At 40.1% G+C, this 17,037-nt stretch overlaps 1 protein-coding gene across 2 annotated transcripts in view; it reads left to right on the plus strand.

The window, feature by feature from the left end:
* Tnip3 (TNFAIP3 interacting protein 3) overlaps positions 1-17,037 on the plus strand; it is a 109,175-nt gene that overhangs the window by 11,186 nt on the left and 80,952 nt on the right. For both annotated transcript variants that reach the window (XM_048416263.3, XM_087907269.1), the window contains exon 2: positions 2,973-3,052. In XM_048416263.3, the coding sequence (XP_048272220.3) occupies positions 2,973-3,052 (80 nt within the window). The remainder of the gene's footprint in view (positions 1-2,972; positions 3,053-17,037) is intronic.

The raw sequence follows: 17,037 nt of genomic DNA on the forward strand, positions 1-17,037 counted from the left end.
CAAAATCGGTGATTCAAGTTAGCCCATCCCAACATGCACCCCATCTGTGAACTGTTGGAACATGCGAAGGGAACAAACCTACAGATTCAAAATAACAGGATCTTCATAACACAGGACAACAACAGGATAGTCAGGAGGAGCCCCAGTGAGAACCTATTATTGGTGGGGTAGTGTAGCAGAAGCCAGAACTTTGAGTGACTTGTGGCAACAAACTCTTGTAAGTAAAGATGAATGGACTAAAGGGTAGGTAAACTGTGTGACCCAACAGGTCACACTATAGCTCCCACAAAAAGATTCTTCTCTCTCTCTCTCATTTTTCTTTGTTTTTTATTTTGTTTCTGTTTCTATTTTGTTTTATTTCTTTGTTTTGTTTGGGTTTTGGCTTTCTTTTAAATTTAGTTTTGTTGTTTTAAGAAGGTTGCAAAGTCAGAAGGCAGATCCAAGGGGACATGGAGATGAGTGGGATTGGAATGCATAATGTGAGATCCACAAAGAATCAATAAAAGTTTAAAAAGTCATCATCTTTGGTGTCCAGCTTGTTTATTTCATTTAAGATCTGCTTCAGGTATTTAAAATGTTTAATGAGGTAAAAATGTCTTGAATTACATCGTATAATAAATGAAGGAGCTATAATCAAAGGTAGTTGCAGTATGCTCCTAGTGCCAGATGGGCCTCTGGCTCAGGAACTCTTGGCTGGTGTTTCTCTGTTTGCCTGCTAGTCTTCATACCACCCAAGAGGAATTCAGTAAGTTCATGATCACCTAGTGAAGGGATCAAGTGAAGTCCCAAATGAATGTGTATTGTTTGACACTTGCATGACCATGTCAAAGATCCCAATGCCCCAAACTCATGGGAGTGGCAAAACCTTCTTGTGATAAAGCCCAGAGAGACAACAAACCTCTCCTCTTTTCTGAGTGGGAATGTTGAGTGCAGAAAATGTCAGTGGTAGCTTTCTCCCAGCTGTCTGCCCAGATGTCAACATCCTGAAGACTACTCTCAGACAGAGATTTCTCCTACCAATATTAGCTAAATCTGCCTTCTTGTTTAGCTGTATATACTAGCCCTGTTGCCTTGTTTATCTCTACGCGATAACCCTGCCTCTCTGTTCTCTGAATAAAAAAAATGCACTAAGCTTTCCGGGTGCAGCAGCTTCTCCATCAGAGAGCACAGCCCACCGGATCCCAGCTTTTCTGTGTTTGCGTGTCTATACTACATTCCCTCATGACCTCCAATCTGGGCTGCCAGCATGCAAGGACATTGCAACCCAACTAGATGGATTCTGAGCTTTGCGTGCTCTGTGAAAAATGTTTTCAGGAGGGTATTTCAGTAAAATTGTTTGTCTTGGGCCTTGAGATTACCGTAATCTGGGATTTAGTGGAGATGAAGTCTTCAGGTTTCCCTTCCACGTGCTGTTCTCAAGATTTCCCAGAATCCAAATACTGTGATGTTATAGTCTGTGACATCTTTTAATGAGATTTCACTTATAATGCAAAAATTCATATTAGAACAGGTATACTTTTATTTCACACTGAAAATATTGTCCATACAATGTGCAACTATGGAAGGATAAAAATGAAGAACGAGGTGTGTAGTACTCAAACAGCAGCAGACTGGCTAGGCTGTTTGCCTCTCTCGGTTTCTGTTGCCTTTGACTGCTTGGGCTGGTAAGTTCTTGATGTCTTAGTTAAACTAATAGAATCTTTAAAGGATTTTTTAAAATAAACTTATTTACTAAACCTTTTTTTTTTTTTTTGTAAAACTGATATTCTAGAACTGCCAGGGTAGGCCTTCTTGCCCCTGCCTGTCAGGTATCTCAGGCTTTGCTCCTCAGTGAGTGCGGGGAATTTTGTAACATCTCTGGAGCATCATACAAAGAAGAGAGGAAGTTGTGCAATTTTGCATAATTAGGAGAAAAAAAGTTACACTAGTTGGTGGTCCAGTTCCTGCAATGGTCCCCAGAGGCATCTGCTTTCATCTAGTAACTGACTGCCATGGTGGCGGCAGATGACTTTTAAACAGCTGTCCCAAGCTGAAAACAAAATGAAACAAAAAGCCACCCTCCCACACTGTGTCTAGGTAGCTTGCCAATCGCTGAAGTGAGTTCTCCTCAGAGGTCTGGGACAAGCAGACTTTAGGGCTTGTTTTTAAAATTCAACAGAAACTCCAAAAAACTCAGACAAGCTTCCCATAGGCTCGACTCCTTACAGTTTCTAAAGGGATAGTGGCAATTATTAGTTTCCAGAGGCATTTCAAATGTGTTGATTGCCTGAAGGAACTGGCTTTCAAAATATACATGAGTCTTGCAATTTTTCAAATTCAAGTGTCTGCTCTGTACCCTCTGAGGCACCATGCTGCCTGTGTGACTTCTGACACAGTTTGGGTGACTAAGTTGTAATTAATATTTAATAGAAAAAAATGAGAAGTAAAAATTGTGTCTTTTAGTTGTAATATCACTAATTCTCATGTTATTCTGAAAAATCGTGGAAATAATTACTAACTCCATTGTGCAAAATCTGGAGTAAATGGCATTCTGGGAAGAAAGGCCTTGGTGGCACTGGGCAGTTAGGCACTCCTGGACAGCTTGTCCCTACAGTGTGGCTAACTGAATTGTAAACATATTGATCTGACAGCTTTAACGGTTTATGCCTTGCATGTTGGAATACCCAAACTTCTTCTCCTTGTTACTGGACATTTCCCTCTGTCATCAGACTCTCCCTTAGCCAAAAGGCAGAGCCTTTGCTTACACCCAGGGCATTCCCTTTTTGCTGAAGTAGACAGAGACACACTTGGGGTCTATCTTCTCACGACTTAGCAGCACAGAAAATAAGACAGGAGGGGGGAAAACATGGCTTTTGATGGAAAATGCATTTAACATTTAACAAAAGGCTTTCTCTCGGAGGTTGGTAGACTTTTCTTCTCATGAAATACATCTGAGCCATGCATCCTTTGTATTTATGTATTTTGTCTTTTAGATTCCACGTCGACACCTCACCAATGAGAAACATGATGAGACGCTGGTGGCCATCTCCCGCCAATGTGAGGATTATGAAAGGTAACAGCAGCGATTTACTTCGAGGTTACATTCTTCCTATGGAGATACTCTGCTTCGGCCTTTCTGCTGTCAGTTATGATAAGGTTGATAAGACCTCTAAAATGAGAATCTACTGGACAGAATTGAATGGGGCAGCTAAGAGAAGAGGTGGTGGGTACAAACGAGAACGGTTTAAGTTCTTATTTTATTGTGTTCTTCATCACCATTGTCATCACTACAAAACAGTGGGGAGGGACAGGGATGGAGAGAGAGAGAGAGAGAGAGAGAGAGAGAGAGAGAGAGAGAGAGAGAACGCTGCATGCCAAGGTGTGTGTAGGGAGGTCAGAGGATAACTTTGAAGAGTCAGCTCCCCCTTGCACTGGGGGTCAGGGGTAAAATTCTAGCCATGCAGTTTGCACAGCACGTGTTTTTACCTGCTGAGCCATCGCTCCGACTCCTGCTGGACACAATCTGAGCACATTTTCTTTCATTGTTATTCAAGAGGCAAGAACCACAGTGGGTCATAGAAAATGTTTGATTTTTAAAGTATTTGGTAAAGTTCCATAAAGAAAATTCTGTGTTGGAAACGACTCCTTGATACTCATGTAGAATTTGCCTAAAGAAGCAATGCTTCCACTAATAAGGCGAAGAATTGTCTATTTCCATGGCCTGATTTGCTTACTCCTTAGTTCAGGTTCAGGGTGAGAAACCTGCTGCCTCCCTTCCTCAGCCACAGCCTTCATTCTATCTACCATTAAAGACTTTCCTCCCATCTCCTTCTAGTCCCTGACCCAGTGACTAATGCTCACTTCTCTTTTGACACCTTTTATGAGCAAGATGCTGTGCTAGCTACTTGCAGGAGGCAGAGACACACCCTCGCCCTCAGCTGCTTGCAAGCAAAAATTGAAAATCGATGTGCATAATTCATTCTAATATATGATTAAATATTTTGCCTCACAAAAGGGCACAAAGCTGGACGTAACGGTACACACCCACAGTCTGAGAACACAGGAGACAGAAGCAGGAGACTCTTCACAAGCTTGACACCAGCCTGGTCTACATAGAAAGAACTAGGCCAGGGCTAATAAGCAAGACCCTGTCTCAAAACATGACTAAGCAAAAACAAAATGAAAACGGGGAGGTCAGATGAACATACTGCTGTGAGAAGTCAGAGAAAGGCAAGCTTCTACATACACTTCAGAATAGAGATGGACAGAGATGGACATAGACGTGCAGGACGTGCAGTGGTAGGAAGTGGGGCAGGAGTGCCAGGGTCAGGAAACAGGCCATTTGGACATGTTCATCTTCATGTAATATAAATGGAAGGGAAGCTCAGATGAGGTCCTATGGGGAAGCCAAACAGGTAAGAATTTATTCTGTAGACCAACATTCTTTTGTTCAGGGAGACTACTTTTTGTAATACCTTTCTTTTAAACAAAACGTTGCACTGGATTTTTATCTATTATTGTATGTGTGTGGGAATCAGAGGCATTTTAAGGAGTCTCTTCTCTCATTTCCATCTTCTGTGGAGTCTAGAGTTTGAGCTAAGTTGTCTGACTTAGCACTAAGCACCTTTGCCTGTTGAGTCAGCTTGTCAGGCCTTTAATACCTTAAAGGTGAGAGAAAATTAAAAACTTATTAAAACTCAGATGCTTAACATAGGTTTTCCACTGGAGACATCTGTGGGGCGGGAGACATATTGTCAGATTCCGAGTTTGTGAATAAGCTTCTTCCAGTATGAGGATCATAGTTGTGGCGGAGGGGTTCTTGTTTAAAAGCGTGTCCAGGGAACTGATGGCAGGAGAGATGGCCAACAGCGTCTACAACTGATTAGTGAGAAGAGCGGTAGAGTTAATAAGCAGCGATGCTCACAGTACCCCACGTGTGTGCAGTCTCTGGCCCACTTGTGCTCTCCTGTCTTCAAGAGGCAATACACCTGCTGATATTTTACCATTAGATATTTATTTTATATAGGCTTTAATTACAGCATTTGGCTCACACAAAGGAGGTAATCCTAAAAACAAAAGCTTGCAATCAAATGAAGTTTTCGGCAACCTTAGTCGGTAACTTCCTTCTTTCAGAGAGGTACCCAATAGTTTGCACAGACATTTGCTGCTCATCAATTTTTGATGATCCTGGAGTCTTGTATATGTGTTTACAAACAGTGTGTGTCAATTAGTTATATACAAGTAAAACATATAAGACAGTTGTGTGCTTTGAATTTTTGTTACTATGCTTGTTTTTATTTTGAAAAGTATATCACAATAGTTCCCCATTCCTCTAAACTATTTGAATTCAGTGTCTTTCATAAGCACAATTAACTTCAATTACAAAAAACTTAGTATTTTGTTGTGAACTAGTTATCATTCTACAATAATGATGTGTGTGTCTTGCCTCCTCTGTAAGATTTTACCTACTTTAAGGGAAAGAATCACCACATAACAACAGACGAAAAATAAGTTTTAATGAAATATGGTATTATGTGCAGTAGACTGAGGATTAGTCACGTTAGAATCTCTGACATTAATAAAGAAAGAGTGGAATAGGAATTGGGGAGGCCACGCCTGTCCCAGCACTTGGGAGGTAGTGGCAGAAGGTTCAGGAGTTCAGGAGTTAAAGGGCAGTGGAACGAGTTTAAGATCAGCAGAGGCAAGAGGAGACACTGTTTCAAAAAATACAAACAACATGAAAGAATTATGTGGGACAAGAAGAGGTGAGAGAAAAAATGGAGATACCCAGAATCTGAAAAAAAAAAAAAGTACAAGCCATTCATGCCCTAACCGTTCTTTTTCTAATCTCTAGTCTCATCCTTTGGCTTTAAAAATAAAATGAATCATTTTTATGCGGCGTTAACTGACTTGCGATAGCCAGTCTCCGACCTACTGATAGCATGCTATTCAGCATAATGATGCCTGAAAACCACACAGCCTCCAACAGTTTGCATTGATTTCATACAGTGTCGAAAATTTTGTCCTTCTGAGAAAAAGTAAGAAAGGTAGGCCTATTTTAGATTATATCTAAAATGTACTGATGACTGACAGGTTAACCGGCGTGGTGGATGTGGCTAGAGGTTCAGAGAGAGGGAGGTGGGAGGCATACACTGCATTGATGTATGCCTGCGGGAAACCGGAAGCTGGAAGAAGTGAGATGAGAGCAAGCAAGGCAGAAAGTGGCACAGTTAGTGGATTAGTCTCCCTCCTTAGCTCTTCTGAACTAAGTCCTTTCTAACGGAAACATTTCCAGTCTGCAAGAGCAAAACTCAATGCTCTTGAAGTTTCAGGATTCATATGCTAAACTACCTTCTAAAGGAAAAGCAAAGACGAGGTGGAAGCACCCTTGCTGCTCTCTCTCTCTCTCTCTCTCTCTCTCTCTCTCTGTGTGTGTGTGTGTGTGTGTGTGTGTGTGTGTGTTGATTTTTGCTTTGTTATTTTTGAGACAGGCTTTCTTTGTGTAACAGCCCTTGCTGTCCTGGAGCTCACTTTATAGACCAGTCTGGCTTCATCCTCGCAGAGATTCGCTGTCTCTGCCTCTGGAGTGCTGGGATTGAAGGCATGTGCCACCATGCCTGGCTCACATCCTTAATTCTCAGTGTGAGGAATTACTAAAGTCAACACAGATTTTGACTGTGTTCTATGAGGAGCCTCACTCAGCCAGCCATGATGCTGCAGACAAGGCTTCATTTTAACTTTTGTAAAGCAGATGTTTTCCCCTGATTTTTGTTATAACATTTATTTTTAGTATTCTTAAATGAATTATGCATTCCAAAAATTACAGTTACGGCCTAGCAAGGAAACCATAATGATTCATCTTAGTCTAAAGCAGAGTTCATCTCAGAAGGAGGAGGTAAGAGGCAGGTCTTGTGAATTGCCTGGCATTGAACTCATGCACTGCCGCAGTCTTGGGCCCCCTAGTATACATAACCTAATGCCAGCTGTTCATGGAGCAAACCCTGCCTTCTGGCAGCAATATACTGCGCTCTTCCTTCTGCATATCCAAAGCATTCAAGTATCTTTTTGTAAAACATTGGTGTACTTTAAGAAAATTAACCAATAGGGTGTTTTTTCCCTCCATATGAATATCATACTCCCTTCCAGATGCAGTGTTTAGCGGCCAAACAGCTGCTATCTATTTAAAAAGTCTCTTAAAGCCCCATTTATTTGCTCATAAAGGGAAGAGAAGTGTAAGCACGTTTATGGGGTGACAGGCAGATGTTTGGGTTGGAGCAGGACAATGGTGGTGGTAATCAGAAACTAAAACGATCTCTTTTGTGACATTGTAAGCAAGTATTTTGGCCTCTTTTTTTAACCCCTTCCTCTCTTGGTTAAAAATGTATTACGAACTGGTAGAATAAAGGGGCTTTTAAGTAGGTATTTCCTCTATTGCAGAGAAGTCAAATCTGTTTTATGTAGAGGAAAACTCTCTTGAAGAACTGAATATATATATATATATATATATATATATATATATATATATATATATATTTTCATGATACAAAGAATACGATACATCATAAATGTTTTACAAATTATACTACTTTATTTGCAGTAGAACTGTGTCAGTTTCCAGAAATTATATTTTTCCAAACCAACGAACAAACATCAATTACACTGGGTTTCTGACATCAGTGTAATTGAATTCTTTGTCTTTACAAACTAAGAAAGACATGTGTCAACCATGTGCTTATGTGTGATGTAACAAAGGAAATTCAGCTTTAGTTGGTGGAGAGATTCACAGAGAATTGACACACGGGGCTGACGGAGCCATGTGTTTTTTGTAGGACTCTGTAAATCTCATTGTAGCAATGCTTTCTGTGCACATCATCCATTTCTAAGGCCCCACGTGTATGGAAAGCCCGAGCAGCTACTAGTGATGTGCAGTGATGGGCCTTTGTAGATTTTAATAATTCGTGCTCACTCAAACTGTGGACTCTGTGTGGCAATCACTTATAAAATTGTTCTGGTTATCCAGGAGGTATTTGGGGATGTTGTTGAGAAGTATAGACCTTTCCCAATAACAAACTCACTATGAACCTAGAAAGGAGCCTCACTGCCTCTTCGAAGGATGGAATTTTGTGTGTCTGGAGAATGAAGTTTCTCCGTGGAATATTTTTGATGAAGCCATGGAAGTTTGGCTCTGATGTGGAGGTCTGCACTAGGTTTTGGCAGTCACACACAACACACAGTCAGGGAATGAGTTACAGCTTCTCCCCTCTCTCCCCTCCCCCTTCCTTCTTTTAGAAACTCTGAGTCATTCTTTTTTTTGTGTGTATAAAGTTTCAAAATTTATGTTCAGTTGTCTCCTCCAACCTGATAAGTACCCAGTCCCTCTAGGGCAGTAGCACTCCCTCTCAGGGGCTCGAGTCGGTAGCACTTCCAAACCGATCAGCAGGATGGAAGACACTGTTTTAGCAAAATTCCAATTTTCAGGGCACGATGGAAACCAGAAATTCAGAACTCTTAATAGTTTTCTGACAGGAAGCTGTGTGAATACACTGAAGAAAGAAGGGGTAGAAAGAAGGAATGGACATCAGGAAACTGAGTTTGCTTTTGGTTTGGACAGGACCCTTGGAAACATTAGCATCCTAATGAGGTGACTATGTTCTCTTCTTTCGGTAAACCCACAAGAGCCTCTGCTCAAACATGGCTTTACTGTGGAGACCAGGAAATACACTGAGAAGTCATTTGAAATACATTTTTATTTCTCCTTTTCAGAAATTTTTATCTTTTGCTAGATTTCTATTGACATAGAGTCTATGTGGCATCTTATTTCCAGGGTCTTCTTCCATTAGGCAGGTGTGTAATGACTTAAATCCTACATAAATTTATTTCCAAGCCAACCAAATTAGAAACGTTTTTTTCTTATTCACATCTAGGAAATATTTCTAAATCAAGGATATTTTTGTTTTTCAAACCCAATTCTTCTCATTGTTCTTATCATTAAAGTTTCTTTAATCTCTTTACAGTTACAGACCTGTGTTTTTAATTGCCACAAAAATAGTAGCATGTGAAAAACAAAGTTTATTTTGAGATGCAGGCTGATTGTTGAGTTGTCCTTTGCGTCATTTCTCCATAGTGCATCACTATTTTAACGCACAGCAGTGGCATAAACCCTCACATGTAAGCCAGAAATTAAACATAAACCTCACCAACAAAACTCAAAGACATTTTACACCCCACAGCATCCTCATTATTAATTAGAATCGGACACCACCAAATGCTATTTTCATAATCACATCATAGGTTTGCACAAGGTTGTGCATCACATGGAAATATACAAATTTAAAGTAGTTACACAGAAAGAGGCTCTTTGGTACATGATTCTTCATCATTTCCAGTCATATCCATGTTGTTTGTTTAGATGTTGCTTAGTTAGCCGCTAACAGAAAAGCGATTAACTGTCGTGAGTGACAAGCAACAAGAGCCATGCACATGTGATTTCTCTAAGCAGCTCACTTTTCTGAATGTGCAAACTAACCTGACATTGCCATCTTCTGATTCTTCTTGTCTTCTGCCTTTAGGAGTCTTATTTCTAATACTAAAGTTGGAATATGGTTTACATCAGTTACTTCTGTGTGCGCCAGTTCTAAGAAGTGCTGCATATATGCAGAAGGGTTAAGAGATTATGAAATACGGACAACAAGAAAAAACAACCACAAACATAGCTCGAGTTTAATCCCTCATCCTAGTTAACTAGTAACAGATTGTTTTGGGTGTCCTGTGTGCTTGTTTGCGTATAATCGGCTCCTGAGAGCTGGAGATGGTGTTTGCTCAGCTTATCTTGTTTCTGGCAGAGTTTACCAGGCTGCTCTCCTAAAAGCCGTCATCCTGCTGGACCTCAGTGCTGTGGAGCCACTGCAGCTCCTCTCCGCACGGTGTCGCACTCCTCTGCTCTGCTGGATTGGCTCTTGAAAACGAGCATTGTGCTAGACCCTTTTCCATTATTCCTAATTTTCAACATTCAAATCAGGGTCCATTTAAAAAGGAAATTGCAAGTTAGTTAACATAATCATGCGTCACAATTTTAGAATAAATAATTGAAGTAAAGATTTAAAAACTTAACTAAATAATGGGTATGGGCCAGAGAGAAGGCTCAATGGGCAAAAGCAATTACCACCAAGCCTGACAACTTGAGTTTGCTCTTCCAGACCCACACTGTGGAGGGAGAGAATCATCTCTTCCAAGTTCCCCTCTGACCCCCACCTTTGCACTGTGGCACATGCACAAGTTACCACACATATACATGTACACAAAACCACGCACACTATAAATACATAGAATAAAACTATTTTTATTAAAAATGGGTACTTAATAAAATTTTACAACTGAATTCTTTAAAATATTTTTATGTGTGTGGGCGTTCGCTCTGCTTTTCTCTGTGCACCACATGAGCCCCTGGGCCTACCAGGGTCTGAAGAAGACGTCAGTCTCCTGGAACTGGAGTTACAGAAGGCTGTAAGCAGCCATGTGGGTGAACTCAGGTCTTCTGTGAGAGTGGCAAGTGGTCTTAACTATTGAGCCAAATCTCCAGTCCCAACTCACTTTTTAAAAAAGAAGTTATGAGAATTTGCAAGTATTTATTTGGAGAGTATCCAGTCATCTGGCTCTATGGATGTTTATTTAACCACCAGCTTGTTTTGAGACATTCAGCCTGAATTCTGTCATTTAACATTAGACACAGCAATGTAACAAACAGATTTAAATCTTTGGGTATGTTCATTTCAGGTTTTTCAGGGTGAATCCCAAATAGCAGAATTGTTGAGTGAGAACATTAGTAAACTTAAGGAGTTTGATGGGCAGTTCATGTATTTTTGAGTAAAATATAACACACCAGACTATCTCTCCAGAAAGATTATTTTTCCTACATTGTTTTTGCTAAAAACATTGTTCACTATTGAACCAAGTAATTCCATCATCATTCTTTCTAACAATGATGCTATTCAACACTAAAGTTAATAACTACCTTTTACTGAAGTTGGGTACTGTGACAGACTGTTTTGGATCTGAACCCCATTGAGTCAAGAAGGCTCAGGTATTAATACAGCATGCTTCTGGGACACACGAAGACAGGAACGGTCATGAGAATAGTTGACACCCATTCAATCAGTCACTGAAATCTGGTATGGGCTCTCTCCTCCTCTTCTCCCTGGACTCCCGCTTTCTATCTCTTGCAGTCTGTAGTCAGTCTGCACTACAGACTCTCTCCACCATGACAGACTAAAACTTCTGAAACTAGGAAGACCTCTAAATCCTCCCTCCCTCTGTTGTTTCTGTCAGATTTGTTACATTAACAGGAAGTGGTGACTAACACTGCTTTTGTGTGTCCCCTCACTAAGTAAAAATAATGTCTGCCAGATTTCCTCTCCGCCCATCTTGTTGTCACCATCTACCCTCCCATGCTCACCTCACCAACTTCTTGAGCTCTGATCTTTCCTTTCTAGGCCGCTCCTCTATGGCTTGAAATATAACCCTTTTGTCCAGAATTTTCTTCACCACCTCAGAATTCCTGACATTGGGCTGTCTCCTACCTGTTTAATTTTGTGGTTTCTTCAGCCAAGGATGCAAAACTATCTGAAGTGAGGGAAGAAGACTCAGACCACTGTAGTTGGCTGTGCAGAGGCTGTTACCCCTCTGTCCCAACACAATCCTCTTCTGAGTCTCTCTTCTCTAACCCAAAGGCTCTGACATCAATTTCTCTGGCCTATCCAATCTCAGTTCTTGACCATCCAAGCAATGTTGGGTGTTCTATCTTATCAAAAGGGTCTTAACTCAAATCAGTTATTGGTTGGTTACTCCCACAACCTTGTGACACTCTTACACCAGCACAGGCAAATCACTCTTGTAGACTGAATGGTTGGTTTATAACTGTGTTAGTGTTCCCCTTTCTCCTTTGATAGCATACATTTCAAATGAGTGTTTGTTTTCTTGATATTTAGTTTTTAAAGTTAAAAATATATTTTGGATATTAGCCCTCTATTGGATATGTAGTTTATAAAAAAACTTTTTCAATTCTAGAGGTTGTCTCTTTGTCCAAATGATGGTATCCTTTGCTCTACAGAATCTTTTCAGTTCCATGAGGTCACATTTGCTAATTATTGGTTTTAGGGCCTGTGCCATCAGTGTTCTGTTCAGAAAATCTTTACCTGTGTCCATGAGTACAAGATTATTCCCCACTTTCTGCTCTATCAGAATCAATGGATCTGGCCTAATGTTCAGGTCTTTGGTCCATTTTGAAATGATTTTTTTGTGCAGGGTGATACATATGGGTCTATTTGGATTCTTCTACAGGCAGCCATCAAATTTGAGCAGCCCCATTTGTTGAAGATGCTGTCTTTCTTCATGTGTATTTCTGGCTTCTTCATCAGAAATCCGATGTCCACAGGTGTGTGGAAGGTGTGTGTATTTCTGTGACTTCAATTCTCTTCCATTGATCAGCATGCCTATTTTGTGCCAACTATGTTTGTATTGCTATAGCTTGGTAGTACAATTTGAGATCAGGAATAGTAGTCTCTCCCGCTGTTCTTTTCCGATTCAGGATTGTTTTAGTTATCCTGTTTGTGTATGGGTGTTTCCATATGAACTCAAAATTAGCCTTTCAACCTCAGTGAAGAACTGTGTTGGAATTTTGTTGGGGAGTACATTGAGTCTATATATTAATTTTAGTAAAATGACTATTTTTAATATTTCATATTCCCAGTCCATGAGCATGGGGGATCTTCCCATCTTTTGATATCTACTTCAATTTCATTCTTTAATGTCTTAACCAAGATTCACTTCTCGAGGAAGGAAAAGTAACTAATACATGAGTGTCCCTGTTTCAGAATGCTGGGTCCTTTCTTCCTGCAGGTCATTATAGCATTATGCATTGCCGCCAGACACTCAGTGATTTGCTCCTTTTTCCAACCTAGAATTCATCAGAATCTGCTGTAACTGTATTTCTAAACCTAGCTTTCTTGGTTTGGGATTGAAAATTAGTGTATTCTGCTTTTTCAACTGAGACCAAAATTGATGTCTCCATCAAATTCCTCACCTCAGGGCTCAGGGAATGGATGGAGGACTCCGAGGAACTAAAGCTATCTAAGCACAACAAGGCTGGTCCACATCTGGACTCACAGAGACATAGACAGCACGCATAGGGCCTACACAGGTTTGCACCAGATGGGGGCCTAGAGCTTAAAGAAGTGGACGCATGCTCCCATCCCTAACCCAGAAATCATCTCCAATTGATAACTTTTTGCAAAAGGAAAAGTTAGCTTTCTTCAAAGGAGTCTCACTGGGCAAAGTACTCCAAAGTATAGTCCCCATGCCTGACAGTAGATAACCAACCCAAAATGAACTCAATGGCGTCTTTGGGGGTTCTTTGTCTTATAATTTTAAGGTAGGACAGGTTTTGTTTTCTTTTTGTTTATTTTCTAACTTACAGGTCCTGTGCATATATATTGTGGCTCCAGTTTGGGGTTTACTAGGATTCCTGTGTGAACAAAGGTGTGTCTCTGCATCCATATGCGTTTCTCGCTGTTCTGCCTTGGTTTTCTTTTTCTTATTTCATTGTTTGTCATATTCTGATTTGTTTTTTACATTGTATTATTTTGTTATTATTCCTTAGATGCCTGTTTGTTTTCTTATGAGAGACAGAAAGAATATGTATCCAGATGGGAGGGAAGGTGAGGAGGAACTGAGAGGAGTAAGGGAATGGGAAACCATCATTAGAATATACTGTATGAAATAAATCTGTCTTCAATAAAAGAAAGAAAAGGCAGCTCCTCACATAAAATAAATGGACATATTCTTCTCACAAGTATGTAAATTGGTTTTACATTTAGTAAACGGTAAAATAATTATGCATGCAATAAAAAAATACATCAAACAAAGTATTCTATTTCTAAGGCAGGCAAATGCTGCCTGAAGTCATTGTGATATTATTTGGTGATAGGGTCCTCTGGGGGGGGTGGTGGATCTCTCTCTGTTCCATCTTCTCCACCCTGATGAGAGCAGTCATCCTCAAACCCAGAGTAAATAACAAGGCTGCAGAACACAAAGACTCATTCAATTCCCTCTCTCTTATTTTCTAATGGCCTAATTTATTAGCTGTGGCACAATTTCAGCCAAACTGACACTGTGGCACTTATCTGTTGACAAGTGATGAGCGCTCAGTATCTCAGGACACCACTTAGAAACAGTGTTGTGGTTAAGAGCGTGGTTTATTGAGTCAGACCATCTGAGTTCAAATCTCAATTTTTAGGTAAGTCATATAATCTCTCAAGAAAAGTCTTCATTTTTTTTTATTTTCCTGATAGATCTAAGAAGAGTTGTGAGGGTTAAATGAGGCAATACGTGCACAGGCACATAGTGTTTCATCACCATGCGGCTGTCCCTGAAACTTCAAGCCCAGGTCACTTTGTAGAACATGGCTCACTGGACAGTATCTCAAATTTCAACCATTTCTTTTAGAAGCAGTCATGTAACAGTCGATGCCTCTGGATACACTACCATAAGATATGACACTAACTTGCTTTTTATGATTAGAATGTATTGTTAAAGAGTATCTGAGGAGTTCTTGACCCATGGGAAACTTCATAAACATTTTTTTGGGGTAAGTAATGTTGTAGTCATTCCACAGGGCCCCAGAGGGACATTCTGTGATAGCTCCCATTCTTCATTGGCTGTGTGTACAGAGCTCACATACAACACCCACCATTACCACATCTTCTGGACTCAACATTTCTTCTCTGGATAATGCTGCTGGCTGGATTTATGTAAACCACTTACATAGCACCTTTCTCTCTCTCTCTCTCTCTTCCTCTCTCTCTCCCTCCCTCTTTCCCTCCCTCTTTAAATGTGAGCTTTTGTTTCCTACTAATTCTCCAGTGCTAACCAGGCATCCACCATTTCAGTTTTCATCTTCAGCTGCCAAGTGTGGCTTTAAGTTGGGCTTCCTCAAATTTGATCATTTCCTAGAACAGTTTACATAACTCAGGAAAGCACTTATGTTTTTAAACTTATTATAAAAGATAGAGCCCAGGAGTACACAGATGTCTGCAGCAATGAGTGGAAGGCAATGGCCCAAGGAGGGCTTTCTTGCCCTTCCTGGACCACCCTAGTCTATGCACGTGTTGTCATCAGGGAGGATCTGCTACTCCCCTTCCCCTGGAGATGATTGCGGGTTAGGGAGACATCCCCATTCTCAAGGTATAGGTGTGATCTTACTGCAACCAGACCCCATTCTGAAGCTTTAGGTAACTTCATTACCATAAACTGATGTGTGTTCCAGAGAGACTACAAACAATAAACAACATTTTTATAGCTTGGGAAATGCCACTTCTCCAGCTATTTGTGCTGGGCCAGAGACAAAGACCAATCAATCAATTAGTGATTCTATTAAGTTTTATAATTTATAATTCTAAATTATACTCTCTTTTGCCCCAAGTCTCCAGGTTTGCTCTTGCTTTTATTCCCAATACCCTCACTTGGTGTTAGAACAGTTAAACAAAACATTTAAAGATTACAGAAATGATGAAGCAATACAGCGTACAATTTTGAACAATTTTTTAAAATTTTAAATTATGTGTGGGCAGGTATGCCACACATATGTGAAGGTCAGAAGGCAACTCTATAGAGTCTGTTCTCTCATTAACTTTATGTTGGTTCCATGAATCAAACTCAGCTCACCAGTCTTGTATGGCATGGTTTTAAATATATATATATATATACATATATATATATATATGTATATATATAATACATAGCATGTGTGTATCCAATCATTTCCTCCATTACCACTTAATTCTTATGCTTCATTCTGTAATACAGACTAATATCTAAAACACTACAATAAGATCCACATAAAGGAGCCCTTGTCTCCTCCTGGACTTGTTCATTTTCCCCCTGATTCAAAAATTTCTCTAAGCCAAGTTTAATGAGCTCTTTACAAGTTAAACCATATTGCTGATGTGTCTTTTATACTTTTGAGGGTTCTGAGCTGTCCTTTATACTTACGAATAATTCTCTGAACATCCCAGATTACTTCTTCTTCAATCTCCAATATTAACATCAGCAACAAATAAACAAATTGAAAAACAGCCCAAATATGCCTCCACTTTCACAAACACTGATGTAAAGTACCCTCCTGCCCACCTTACCACTTCTTTCTCATGGTTTGAGCTCTTTGCTCTTTTCAGTTGATGCTTATATATATAGTTGTTTTTTTCATATAAAGGTCAAGGAGGGTGGCTGGAGAGATGGTTCAGTGCTTAAGAATACTGGCTGTTCTTCCAGAGGACCAGGGTTCAATTGCCAATGCCTACATGACAGCTCACAACTGTCTATAATTCCAGTTCCATGGTATCTGATACCTTCAGACCAATACACATAAAAAAGTTAAATAAATTATTTTTTTTAAAAAAAAGATCAAAGAGGAGCACACATGAACACAAAATTGAATATCTTGGCACATAAGAGTTTTTTTCAAGAATTTTTTTTCCAAGAAGTCTTGAGTTGTGCCCATATTTAACATTTTAACAACTTACATAAATAAGTAAGTACTAGGGGCTGGAGAGATGGTTCAGAGGTTAAGAGCACTAATGAAATCTTCATGCACATGGGATTCTTGCAACACAAATGTTGAACGAATGGGTGTATGCATTAATAGGACAGGGACTGAAGAGCTGAAGGACTCTGTAAACCACAGCTGCCTGGTGGCAGAGGTATGCCTAGAGTCCAGCTCTTCCGGTTGCATCCTAGGGCTCTCTCCATGGTGGCACACACTCTCTGTAAAACACAGATAAGCACACACACTCTCTACTCTCATCTGCCTGATCTAATGGTGAATAAGTATGATCACGGGTTCATTTGAGAAATGCTATTTTTATTTAGATTTTAGGATTTTTTTTTTTCTGTTGAAGCATCCAGAGCAATTCTTAGATACAGAATACAAACCCGTGAGACACAAAATGCTGAGTATTGGTGGGGACGTCCCAGTGTGGAACCCACAGCCGCAGGAAGCCATCAGGA

Source organism: Myodes glareolus, chromosome 6 (assembly GCF_982192425.1).
Source record: "Myodes glareolus chromosome 6, mMyoGla1.1, whole genome shotgun sequence".
In the NCBI taxonomy this organism is placed as follows: domain Eukaryota; kingdom Metazoa; phylum Chordata; class Mammalia; order Rodentia; family Cricetidae; genus Myodes; species Myodes glareolus.